The sequence below is a fragment of the Anabrus simplex genome, chromosome 12, assembly GCF_040414725.1.
Source record: "Anabrus simplex isolate iqAnaSimp1 chromosome 12, ASM4041472v1, whole genome shotgun sequence".
Lineage (NCBI taxonomy): Eukaryota > Metazoa > Arthropoda > Insecta > Orthoptera > Tettigoniidae > Anabrus > Anabrus simplex.
The window spans coordinates 64,386,776-64,400,989 of NC_090276.1; the positions used below are offsets into that span (position 1 = coordinate 64,386,776).

Genomic DNA, 14,214 nt, shown 5'->3' on the forward strand with positions numbered 1-14,214 from the left:
TCTTTTACCATCCAAACATTCCCAAATAATTTCCTCCAAGTAAATATGAAACATATTTGGTAATAAGCAGCAACCCTGTCTTAACTCCTCTCCACAGTCTGATTTCTTCTGTTAATTCTCCTCTTATTATCACTCTTGATGTTTGGTTGTAATATAATTCCTGGATCAGTCTTCTCTCCATTCCACTACATGTTTTTTAAGTACCTCCAGTAGCTTATCCCACCTCACTTTGTCAAATGCCTATGACCTTCAGTAAACCAGTGGCATCCCTTGTGCCTACTCCATGCCTAAATTCATATTGTTCTTCACCAATATAATTCTCCATTCGTCTGTAAATCCTTCTGTTTTTTTGCTCTTAATAGTACGAAGGGTGTTCTGTATTGTTTTATACTTTTTTTTTTTGTATGTCCAGGTATGGTTCGCATTTTACTTTTGAAGGTGGTGACGTGTAACTAGTGTCTTGTTCCACCATTTGGTAGCAGCACATGCACAGGAGTCAACGAATGTACTCATCATAGCCATTTCATAACAACTCTGTCAGTGTAGGAGCAGACAACATGGAAAGCAATCGTCAGGGACAGTGCTATACGACTTGGTTCCTATGGAAAGAAGGCATGACCACTGCAGAAATTCATTGGCGCTTGGTGGCAGTCTGTGGAGAACATGCGCCGTCACGGAAAACAGTTTACAACTGGGTGGAAGGTTGGAAAACAGGGCGCACATCAGTGGACAAGGGAACTCTTTCTGGAAGAAATGTGACAGTGTCAGCACTGCCCGGGTCGAACAGGTCATCCAAGGAATCTTGCACGGCCACTTACTGTTGGGGAAGGTGTCATCCATCTCGGTGCCTAGACTCTTGTCTGCAGACGAAAAGCATAGGCGTTTGGACGTGTGCAGAGAACTTTTGCAATGCCATGATCAAGATCCAGCCGCATACCTGCCAACTTTCCCGATTTAGGCGGGAGACTCCCGATTTTTAACAGTTTTTCCCGCCTACCGATTATTCTATTATTTCTTCCGATTTTAGCTTATTTGTTGGTGAACTTCAAACATTTGTTTTCAAATCCTACCATTTCAGCATTGTACGCCAGTGGCTGGAAGTTCTTTGCTCATTGCAGCTTTCAAATGAAATGTCGATGTTTATCAATACGAGAAATACGTGCAAATGTGCGATGTTTATGGAAAAGTCCATATCGTGACGCGTATATCGATTGTAAATCATACTCATGTGCTATGTTCGTGTTCGTTCACATTTGTCTAGTCGATTCTAGACACTAGTTGCTAGATTGTGAGTCTGTTTTAGTAATTTAATGACAGAATTTCAGAGATAGCGACTAGTGATTTTCCTACAGATTTTAGGAGCCATTTGGAGACAATTCTGGTGAATTTTAATTTTTTACTTGATAAAAATAGCATTGCGCGTCGTATAATCGCTTGGGCGCATGATGCAATATACTAATCTATGCGTTTGTTAAGTAATAGCATCTAAGTGCATGACTGATTCACACATGTAGAAGGCTTATCAGAGACCGATCATCTCACTCTCATACTTCCTGTGAGGGAATGGAGATGTGTAATTTTTAGCCTTGTAGCCTCGTATAGCAACAGTCGGGTTTTGAGACAATACGTGTTACAATATATACCATAGTACTCTTGTATTGTGCAAGATATGTAGAATAAGCAGTTTTCACCAATTGTATCTCCTGATTTTCATATCAAAATCTCCTGATTTTTAGTTTTGTAAAGTTGGCAGGTATGCAACTGACTCCATGGCTGGGCTTGTCCCTGACGGTTGTTTTTCATGTTGTCTGCTCCTACGCTGACAGTGTTGTTATGAAATGGCTATTACAAGTGCATTCGTTGGCCCCTGTGTGTGCGCTGCTACCAAACGGCGGAACAAGACACTAGTTACATGTCATCACCTTCAAAAGTGAAATGTGAACTATACCCGGACGTACAAAAAATAAAGTGTAAAACAATATGGCACGCCTCTCGTATTTTAGCTTCATGAGAAATTAAACTTAGTGTCCTGTGTTCTTCACTTTTCTTACTATTTTTTTTTTTTTTTTCCTTTTTTGTATTGGTATTATATTTTCCAGAAAATCTTTTGGCCATTTCCCTTTTAAGTATTTTTCTTGACTAAGTTTTACAAATATATCCTTTCCTTTCCCCTGCTGTACTTTGAGTAGTTGAACTGCTATTTCATCTACACCAACTGCCTTACCATTCTTCATTTCCCTAATGGTTGCCTCTATTTCCTCTTCTAATATACTGAAACCAATCTGATCTTCATTTATTACATTTTCCTTCTCCAAATTTATACTACTCTTGTGTGGTCTGCTGTTCCAATTATATAACTGTTCTATGTACTCTTTCCATCGTTCCTAAACTTTTTCAGGCTCATTTACTAACTGTCTATCCAATGTTTTAATCTCAGTCATTCCACTTCCTTTCCTTTCATCCTTGAATATTAACTCCATTGCTTCTTTGTACATCATTTCATATTTACCTTCACTTTCCAACTGTTCTATTTTGCTGCAAGTTTCTGTGATCCACTTTTCTTTAGCACATTCAGTCTCCCTTCTTAATTCATTATTTAATTTTCTATACATCGTTCTTCCTTCTTGAGTGTTTACGTTTTTCCATTTTTTCCTTTCTTCCATTTTGCCCAACATTTCTTCAGTTACCCCATTCCTTTCTTATTTTTCTCCTTTCTTTTGTTCCCAGAACTTCTTTTGCTGTCTCTTTAAATTTTGTTTGTAAATCTCTCCTGTATTTCATTTACACAGTTGACCTCATTCTCAGTTTGTAATCTTTCAACAAGCCTCTCCTCCAAATCTACAACATTCTTATTTTCTTCATTGCTCTTACTTACCCTTACTCTCTTCAATTTAATGCAGTTCTGCAACAACTAGGTTGTAGTCAGAACATATGTCTGCTCCTAGATTACATTTTGCATTTTTTAAATCCATTCCTATGTCTTTATTGTATCATAATATAGTCTGTTTGGTACCTTTCGTTATTACGAGAGGGATCAAATATAAATGGGATTTTATTTTTTATTTAAATTCATTTATTGAAAAACACAAGGGAAATACAATTTTTTTTTCCACATAGTTTCCTGCTTTGAAAATGCATTTGTCCCAGCGTATGGGCAGCTTTTTGATGCCCTCATCGTAAAAAGAACAAGGTCGTGTCACCAACCAGTTGTGCACAAAGTCTTCCACACTCTCGTCATCTTCAGATCGTTGCCTTCTTAGAGCATCTTTGAGCGGTCCGAACAAATGGAAATCACAGGGCGATAAGTCCGGGCTGTAAGGACGATGATCAAGTGTAGTGCAGTGCATTTCCTGTAGCTTGGAGACGCTTAGAGCTGCAGTATGGGAGGATGACCTGTCGAATCGGTTGGTCTCGTCTTTTGCAGCGATATGCAACCCTCGCCTTGTTCAACAGCTCGCAATAGTAAGCAGCCTTGATTGTGCGTCGCTCGTGCAAAAAATCAGTCAGCAATAATGTCTTTAACCACACGAATGTTTCAGTCTGTAATCCAGGTCCGAGGACAGCGATCGTGTTGCAGATTTTCCACTCGTCCTCGTCCTTCTTTGAACTTTTTATGCCAGGCAAACACACGCATCCTTGACAATGTTTGATCACCAAACTGTGCCGTCAATCTCTAACAAATTTCCGCTGCAGTAACTCCTTCACGAGCAAGAAGTTTTATAATTATGCATTGCTCAGTGGAGGAGTGCACCTGTTGCTCTGACATCCTAAGCATTACTGACAAAACGGCGGGAAATATCTAACAGCATGTTCTTCCCACTCCTAACGGTCCCGCCTAAGCATAGCAGAAGCACGGGGCCAGTCCTACCAACTGTTTATGTTCAGGAACAAAAATACCGTTTATATTTGATCGACCTTCGTAATTCTAGATGTCCAAGTATACCTCTACCTTTTACTGTTTTCAAACAATGTATTGCCAATAACAATGTTGTTTCTTTTACAGAAGTCAACTAACATCTGACCTCTGTCAGAGCCTGTATTTCCGAACTATTTTGTCTTCATGTCCTTCTCCAACAACTACATTCCAGTCTCCCATTATCACCACACATGCATTCTTCATTTCCCTTCCACTAATCTCTTCTATTTTCTCGTAACATTCCTCTACCTCCTCTTCTGGGTGTTGACTGGTTGGAATATACACTTGAATGATTACTAGATCTTTCTAATCACCTTTCAATCTTAGCATAATTATTCTCTCATTTACATATTCTGTAATAAGTATTCCTGGTCCATGTTGTCCACTACGCTCAGCACCTGAGTAATATAGTGTATTTCCTCTACTGTCCAGTTCTCCACTACCTCCTCATCTCACTTCACTCATGCCTTGTATGTCAAGTTTGTTTTTAGCCATTATTGTAGGGCTTTTACTCATCCTTCCTTCATCTCTATTAGAAAGATTTACAGTTTAGGACTTCTCTCTTGCCTAACAAAGGGGAGATTTTGTGGGTTAAGGGAAAATTTAAATATAAAATTAAACAATCTGACAGTGATATTTCATTCAAGCAATTTTACTGACATTATTTTTAATGGAGAAAATCTATCAGACTCTTCATACATCAGACTGTTCAATGTAATGTGTAGATATTTAGATCTGTAAGTTGGCTCAATTGTAATTAATTTTTTCTTACTTGTTGCAGTACTGACGAGGATGCCCGCCAAGCAATGATGATTGATGGGGGAAAGATCAAGGAAGTAAAGATCAAGTTGATGTTGAGTTCACGTACCGAGATGCAGAAAGTGATCGAACATGCTCGCCAGCAGTCCATGTCTCTGCACAGCTTTATGCAGATGCCTGCTCCACCCATCGCACCTGTTCATACTACTCTGTCTTCACTGATTGGAACCCTTCAAGCTACAGGTGTAACGTCTTCTGTTACTACCCCACCTCCTGCAGCATCCATATCGAGTGGGATGGATCCATCTGTAATGGCTGCTGTAACTCAGCAATCCTCTTCTATTTCACCTGTCAACAACACTAACAGTAGCATTGGTCCAGGACCCATGATGGGTGGAGGACCACTCGTCAACAATATTCAGGATAGACGTGATGAGAGGAAAGACCTTGACACTACCAGTTCCAACAAATTCAAGGACCGTAAAGAAAGGTCCAGATCAAGAGAAGCAGACCGTCGCTCTGATCGCAAAGAACGGGATCGTGAAAGGGACCGGGATCGTCATCGGGACAGAGAAAGGGACCGTCGTTCTTCCCGTCGAGATCGCAGTCGATCTCGGGAGAGGGATCGGAGGCGAAGCAGTCGGAGAGATCGCAGTCGAACAAGGGATCGTAGTCGCTCCAGAGATCGTACTAGCAGAGATAGAGGTCGAAGTAGTGTCCGTGATACACGCCGTGATTCTTCTGTAAATCGAGCTTCACATTCTGATGATGATAAAGACAAGGAAAATGATGTTATATTAGTGGCACAGTATCCTAATAAAGAAGCAATGTCTGCTGCTACCAAGGCAACAGAACAAGTTACAAAACAGGCTCTGAAACCAGATATGCCTCCTATTCCTACCAGTTCTGCATCCAGTAAGGTTCCAACAACAGAAGCCCAGTCAGGACTTTGGAGTGGTGGTCCTTCACTTGGGCAGCAGAGTAATTTTAACAAACCTTCACTGATTGGTCCTGGAGCACAAACTCCCATGGGAATGAATTCCATGACTGGAGTACCATCCATGGCTTCCAGACCAATGCAAATGGGAATGGGAGGAGGAATGGATCTTCGTGCTGGATCTAGTTTCCCTGGAGAATTGAGTAGAAATGTTGGTAGCAGTCTTGGAAGTGGTATGGGAGGTATGTCAGAATCCATGCAAGGATCTTTTATGCGTGATGGAGGTTTTCCTGGTAGTGGCAGAGATGTACCGGGCAGTGGCAGAGATCTACCGGGCAGTGGCAGAGATCTACCGGGCAGGGATCTACCAGGCAGGGATCTACCGGGCAGAGATCTACCGGGCAGCGGCAGAGATATGCAAACCACTGGTAGAGAAATGCCTGGTAGTGGAAGAGATATTCCCATTGGCAACAGAGACCTGCCAGGACAGTCTTCTTTACGTGCACGAGAGTCTTGGCCCCCCTCACGACAACCAACAGAGTTGGGTAGCAGATTTGGTCCACGTGATCGACTGGGTGGTGGCAGCTTTCCAGTGAAGCAGGATCCACTCCATGGAGGCAGTGGTTTTGGTGAAGCAGTAGATGAATATGACAGAGGAGATTTTGATCCAGGAATGAATCGTGGGTTCCGTGGTGGTGGCAATAATAGTTACAGAGGAGGCGGTGGCTCAATGGATTACAGAAGAGGCATGTATTCTCAGCCGGCTGATAGTCGTATGGGCCCCCGCAGCCTTATGGGCCCTGGTAGTATGTTGGATCGCATGAGCGGTATGCCGCCTCAAGGTAACGATATGGTTGACCGCCGGAGTGGTGCTCCCATGGGGAGTGGTTCCTACAGAAATCAGTTTCGTGGTGAGTCAGATTTTGCACACCATAGAGGTGGCGGAGATCGCTTTGGAATGGATCCGTACGAGAGGCAATATGTTAATGACAGGCATTTTACTGGAAGGCCTAGTTCATTCCCAACAGAAAGGTTCCCCACCAGAGAGAGGTTTGGACCAAGTGATCGTGGCTTTGATCCTAGAACAAAGAATATTCAAGCAGGTCTTTGTGTTGAAATAAGGCATATGCCTCCTGAGACTGTTATTGGAGACATCCGTAGGTTTTTCCAGGGACTTTACATTTCCAATAATGCTGTGAAAATTATAAATGACAACCATGGCAACCGAGTAGGAATTGCGTATGTTAAATTTGTTAAATTACAAGATAAGGAAATGGCAATGCATTATACAGGCAAAACCATTCGTGGCTCCATTGTTGAAATACTACACTTAGAGGATGATATTTTTGACAAAGCCATTGATCAATATCAGCCACCACAAGAAACAGACATGGAGATTGATAGTCCTGAATCTGTAGATCAACTGAAACAGGAGGCTTTAAGTCAGTTCGTTTGCCTGTCTGTTCATGACCTTCCTCCTTACGTCAAGGAAGAAGATATCTTCAAACTTTTCCAAGGTTACACTGTGGTTGAAGTAGTAATGTCTGTTAGTAAAGGTCCCAAGAAGGAATATGAGGCATATGTCAAGTTCAGTCACCATGAGGACGCAAAGAAAGCCTTGCATTCCCAGGCAAAGTATATCATTGGTCACAAAGTGGTCGCAGTGAAACCTTGTTCTGTAGAACAGTTGCAGGAAGCTAGGAAACAACAGAATGGTTTTGAAGAAGAGAAGGATGGAAATGGCCAAGAGGCATCTGTTGTGGAAGATAGAGAACCTGAACCCATCGAACAGCCTCCATCAAAACCTCCTCCTCAGGATTCAAGAAACCGTGCTGCTACACCTGAGGAAGTTGAACCTGTACCTGAGGAACCAACAAAGGGACCTATGCCACAAGCAACCTCTGATTGTATACTGTTGAAAGGACTACCTGTACAGGCAAATGATCGTGATATTTTGGACTTCTTTTCAGACATTGGACTAGTTCCTTTGCGTATTCATATCATGTTGGACAAATTTGGTAAAGCAACAGGTGATGCATTCTGTGAATTTGCTACCATAGAAGAAGCTTCTAGATCTTTAACCAAACATAATACCCCACTTGGCAAACAGGAAGTGAACGTGATTCCCATCACAAGGGCAGATATGAATGAAGCTTTAGGTATTCCTGCTTATCAGCCAGAGCCGCTAATGGTTGGTGGAGGAGGTGGTGGTGGTGGGGGTGGCAACCTAAGGCCACCAATGTTAATGGGAGGTGGAAGGAATTTTGGACGAACAGGATTATTGGGAGCATCCCCTGGTTCCCTTAGTGGGAGGATGCCTATGATGGGTAGCCGGGGTCCATTGCCGCAAGATAACCCTGTCGAGGGTTTTGGTAAACCAGGTTGTGTGTTGGCTCTTGAAAACATTCCTTTCAAAGCAGACATTGAAGAAATTTTAGAATTTCTTGGTGACTTTGATGTATCGCGTGAAAATGTCATTCGTCGGTTTAACGAAAGAGGAATGCCCACTGGTGAGGCACGAGTAGCATTCACCAGTCCTGGTGAGGCCCAGCGAGCCCTTAGAGAACTGAGAACTGGTAGGATACGAGGGAGATCCATTTATATGAAGCCTCTGTAGTGCATCCCGTGTAAATATTAATTCAGTGTACGTATGTATATAAGAATCAAAAAGTGTCGATTAACGTATTATGTCTTTAGTATCGTGGTAGAATGTCAGTGAACTTCCGATTGAGTGGTGTGTTAACGTCACAATGTATAAATGACTTTAAAAGAAGACAGTGTTGAAGGCTCAGCGTGAGAATCCTTCAGAAACAAAATATCAGTACAATGCGATGTAAATAATTGTGTGTTAGAATTATGCAATTAAAGTATGTTTTTATTTTTGTTATTTGAGATTTCCTGCACTAGATATTATTTAATTGATACTATTCTCTTGTTTCTGCAGAATAAAATTTTTTGTACTTTAAATGGTATTCCTAATTCCTTTAATTCATGGTCCTTAATTTCCTGATTTTCAGAATGTTTGGGTTAACCCTCATAAATGTCAGCTGATTTTAAGAAACATGTCAGATGAGGACACATAGAGCACCTGATCGTGTATAGAGAGATAATGTATCAAATTGCAGATGGAACACCTGGTGACATTTCCATAAAGAGAAAAATAAGTACATTGCTATACTATCTCTTATTATAAACGATATAAACAGGAAATGGTGCAGAAATACTGTACAGCGGGCTTTCATACAACACAAACATAAAAGTACTTGCATTCTGAGGTCCACTTTCATTACAGCACTACGGTACTGAACGTAATAATGTTCTTGCAGTATACTTCCAAAATTGTTGACTTTCTCTAGAAGCAAAAAAACTGCAACATTAATATATAGAACCTCAGCCCTAACTTCTCACTTCGATCTATATGTCTAAATTTTTTTGAGTCTATAGTTGCAGTGAACACTAATTCTAAGATATAGTGTAATATTTAACTTGTGTGTTCAACAGAGTGAAAAGCTTTAAAGTTGCGTGTCAAAACCAAATAAGAATAAAAACCCTGCTGTAACCAAAGTTGTAGATTTTCTTTTTTCAGTTGTGCAACGTAAGTGAATTTGTGTTGTCACGTTAGCTAGGATTGCATTTATCATATACTTAATATATAAATATTGCATATTATTTTCACATTAATTTTAATTGTAGGGCATTAGAAAGTGGATGAGATTCCTTCCAGAGAACACTGGATTACGGATGGGGATTAAAGCTGACAACCTAAGGATACTATGCCTAGCCTTTGCAGATGATCTGACTTTATTGGCAAATGACATACAGGAGGCTACTACTCAGCTCCAAACACTGCACTCAATAGCGGCTAAAACAGGTCTTTTGATCAACATAGGAAAGACCGAGTTTGTTACTAACATCAAAGATGCCCCTGGAATGATGAGAGTCAGTGATAATATCTACATCAAGAGAGTCAAAAGTGTAAAGTACCTTGGGGAATGGTTCTCAGGGGACCTCAGTGAAACAATGGCTCTTGAACACAGGAGACTCAAACTAGATAAGGCTTACCATGCCTGTAAGAACACTATACGCTTCAAAAGAATCTGTCGAATGTCAAACTAAGATACTGCAATGCAGTATTCAGTCCTCTGTGCAATAGAGTGTCTATATTTAACTAAGAAGACCCCATTAAGAGCCCTCGAGGTACAAGAAAGAAAGTTCCTGAGACAGTAGGACCAAGAATTTTACCAGATGGAAGCCGATGGTATCGACCAAGTCGAGCGCTATATAAACACCAAGAAAATCTCATCGATGCCATCAGAAGAAGGCGACTGGCTTTTTAGGTTCACCTATCCAGAATGGACTCAAATAGGTTATCCCATAGGATCTTCAAGGCTGCTAACAAGGGCAAAGCTACTGGATTCGTGTGGATAAAGGAAGTGGAGTTTCGAAACTCCATATAAATCAGAATGACATAGCTGATCGGAGTAACTATCACACATCTCTTAAAACTAAATCCTTTGTAACATTCCTCACAAAAGTTACCCACAGACCAAAAGACGAGACCAGGAAATGGTCTGAGGAACGTAAGATTGAATTTAGCCGGAAAATGAAGGACTACTGGGCCATCAGAAAAGCTCGAGGTACCAACAAGAAAACAGCTGCCAGACCAACCGCTGAGAACACCAATTGTGGCAAACAACGACGATGACATCAAGGAACAGCTAAAACACAAGCACCGTGGTCCATAGATGGCCCTAGCGAAAAAAAAAAAAAAAAAAAAAAAACAATAATTGGAAGTACCAAAAATGACATACAAATGGAAATTCTGTACATTTAATCCTCTCACCAAACTATGTTAATTCACAAATTCCATCTTTCTTTATTTAATTTATTTTCCGGGTTGAACCGTGTTGTACTTCTACGCATATCACGTACAGTTTGCCGACGTTTCGAATACATTGCAGTATTCTTTGTCAAGGCGACTGAAATACCCCTACTCGATCCGAGGTAATCAGTCTCCCAGGCAGAAATTACACTGCTAGAGTGGCTTTTTTTTTTAATTATCGGGGGGGCCCCCGAAGCCCGCTCCTTCCGCGTGACCAACGACTCAATCTACATGGCCTCCGACATGCTATTATTTCTAAGAACAAGAAAGAGAGAGCAGGGAGGAGTGGGAAGTGATACAAGGAGTATCTGCCGGTTTCCGAGTCAAACTCGCTACCACGGCAAGAGTTTGTGTTAGGTATATGGTGTTGAAGTATGGTATTGAAGGGTCAGGGAAAAACCACATAGGCAGAAAGAAGAAAGAGCCTACATGTAAAACCTGACATCTTTTGATAGCACATGCAAGGATGTGGGCTGGAAAAAGACCAGAGGTTGTGTTAGTTAGGAACAGGTAACATGCACAAAACATAAACCAATTCCTCGCCATTCCATCGCCTGGGGATCAGTCCGTCTGGGCACTGCTGGGACTAGCGCGGTCCTTGCCGGCTGCGGAGCCATGCGTCGAGTACCACTAGGGCCTGTCGCACGGCTCCACCTCCTTGGGGTACCTCGTACCCAGTCTCCGATCCCGGAGAATGAGGCCAAGCCCGCCGAGGAGGGGGCCTCCTGGAATGGGGTGGGTCATGGCGCCGGGCCTCCCTCCTCTCTGCCCGCGCCATGGCCCTGTAGACTGGGCAACTGCGGTGGGAGGCCGGGTGGCCCCCCGCGCAATTGGCGCACACCGGCGCCTCCTTAAGTGTTGCGCAGGCCGTGTAGTGGTGATCACCACCACAGCGGTTGCAGTTCACTTGGAGTCCACAGCTAACTTGACGATGGCCCCACCTCAGACAGCGGAAACACTGCAAGAGCTGCTGAGGGGGACGTTTTACTCTCACCTAACTGCCGCTACCCGCTGAGGTCCTCTCCTGATTGGCTCCTCGGTTGACTGCTGTCCTGGGAGCAGTCTTGGGTTGCGGCTGGGCGGCCCTCTCCTGGTGGGCCGGCGTCGCCTTCTGCTTCGTGGTCCGGCGTCGTCTTCTTCTTCTACCCGGGCGTGTCTTCTCGGCAGGGGAAGAGGCCTCGTCCTGGTGACCCCAGGGTAGCTGATGGCTCCGCTGCGTCGCCGTCTTCTTCCTTCTCCTGGCTGGCGGCGGCGGCGTCGGTCGGTGCTAACGCTTGACTGCGTTCCCTGTCCTGTGGGGCGCACATCGAGGTCTGCAGCTCGATAGACGTGCTGGCAGGCTGGGCCTGGACAGCAGCCTCAGAACGCCAGGGGGCGTCCTCCTCCACTGAAGTCGCACAGTCGCGGCGCCAGAGGGCGTCATGCCCCACCTCCGTGGTGGCGTCGCTGGTCGCCGGCTGGGTGGCCAGGACTAGGTCGGTGTTAACCGCCCTATTCCTTAGCCTCCTCGGCGTCTCCCTGGTCTCCGTCGCGGCCCTGACTGCGCCGGTGTTCATCCCTGGCACTCCGTCCCCCCCTGGTAGACGGATGACCTGGAACAGAGAAGAAAGCTCCCTCTCTGCGTCGCGCATCCGCTCCTGGTCGTGATGCCTGATGATGAGGCCTCCTGGTAGGAAGCTCTCGACGGCCATGGTTGTCGAGATGATCCTGCCTCCTCGGCGAGGGCGCCGCATTCTGTCCAGGACTAGGCCCCGTTCAGAAGTTACAGGGCGCCCCGGCCTGTAGTACACGAGCAGCGCTTCGTGCGCCGGGTCGGTGTAGCCTTCGGAGCAGAAGAAGCCGTTAGGGGGGTCACACCCGTCCCTGTAAGGCTCCGTCTCCACCTCGATCTCCGGCTCCTCCTGCGGCAGCTCCGGCTCGGGTGCCGGGGTCTCCGGCACAGGTTCCAGCGTCTGCGGCTCCGTGTTGCTCTCCGGTGTTGGTGTCATGCTGGTGAAGAGATCTCGGAGCAAGTGCCCGATCGCCACCGCCCGTTCTTGGGTTGTCATCGTGTCCGCCTGGTTGTCCATCCTGGTCCTCCTGTAACAAACTCTGAAAGAGAATGAGCGAGCACTGAGAAGTGCTCAGCTCAGACAAATGCTCTTCCGAAGTCGTACTAATAAGTACAGCTGCCTGGTTAGCACTAGAAGTACTGAGCGCCTGGCAAGGAGAGAGAGAGCGCAGCGAGAGGCACGTACGTCCTTTCACTTCGGCAGTCACCTCGTTCTTGCTAGAGTGGCCTTGATCTTGGCCTTTTATATCCTAGCCTATCTGGCTGACGTAATCCCTGGCTGTCTCGCGAGGCTTCTGGAAAGTTTATGTCACAGCCAGGTAGTGGGGGCTTGCCCGCGCTGTTATGTAATGGGGTTGTCGCCCGTGTGTTTATGTTGTGGTCTGTATGTCTTAAACTATGAATGATGGGCATCCAAGAATTACTGATTTTGTATCCTTCTTCTAAATTTATGTTATTCGGATGTTTCTTGATTTCGATAGCCTCGCGGATTTTCCTTTCCAGATTCCAAGGGATAGCTGCTAGGATCTTGAAATGAGTAACCACCTGGCTCGACTCGCCTTTCTAAAACGCTGCAGGGACAACAGCATTATACCAGCATGTGTGAGACTGAAATATCACGCCAAGAACCGACGGACTGACCGTATTCTTCACGAAACCAGCATAAAACTCCTCAGAGAACGGATCAGTGACACAAGACAGACTCTGGACTACCTCAACAATAAATTATTTCATCTCCACCTGCAACTTGCCAGCACTCTGTCGCTCAATGATTGGACCACGTTAGACAGCATTAGCAACACACAATCCCAGCGTACACTGGAACTAGCCACTGCCAAGCAGAACAAGAAATTCAACCGTCTCTTACAAAAACAGAAACCGATACTACCTGCTCCACTGAAGAAGAATGTAATAGTAAAGCTCACAGACAAGCCACTCAGTGAACCCACTACCTCGGTCTTGAGAAAAGGACTCAACTACGCAGTAGCTCCGAATAGTATACCGGTAGAAGAAATAATTAGCAAAGTAGAAATTGCAATCCGGCACCTTCCTACCGAATCTGCAGAGGAGATCAGACATGATATATCATGCCTACCGAGATCCGCAAAGCCGCCGCCATCCAATTTGACTAAAGAAGAAATTCATGCCCTAAAAACACTACGTCAAGATACGGAAACAATTATCCTACCCGCAGATAAAGGCAACGCTACGGTGATAATGACACGCACAGACTACACTCGGAAAATAGAACAATTACTCACCGATTCTACATACAGGAAAATTGGGAACCCTACCAACCGCATTAAGAACAAACTCCACACACTAGTAAAAAATTCCAGTATCCCAGCCGAAATACAGAAGAAACTGATATCCCCGGACCTGATACCTCCAAAATTGTATGGCCTGCCTAAAATCCACAAAGAAGGCATACCGCTGCGACCTATCGTGAGCGCTATAGGCTCTCCCACGCACGAGATCGCCCGTTACCTAGCTGGACTACTTCAGCCACATACAGGAAACACTGAAGCCTACGTGAAGGACTCCCGACATTTCATCCAGCTCCTTAAGAACCAATCAATTGAAAGTACGGACCTATTAGTAAGCTTTGACGTCACGTCACTTTTCACCAAGGTGCCGCTAACAGAAGTATTTCCGCTATTAGATCAGAA

General features: G+C 44.4%; 1 protein-coding gene across 5 annotated transcripts in view; it reads left to right on the forward strand.

Moving 5' to 3' along the window:
• LOC136884085 (uncharacterized) overlaps positions 1–8,579 on the forward strand; it is a 90,896-nt gene extending 82,317 nt beyond the window's left edge. For all 5 annotated transcript variants that reach the window (XM_067156108.2, XM_067156107.2, XM_067156109.2 and 2 more), the window contains one exon: positions 4,698–8,579. In XM_067156108.2, coding sequence (XP_067012209.2) covers positions 4,698–8,229 — 3,532 coding nt within the window. In that variant the 3' untranslated portion in view covers positions 8,230–8,579. The remainder of the gene's footprint in view (positions 1–4,697) is intronic.
• Positions 8,580–14,214: the final 5,635 nt, after the last annotated feature.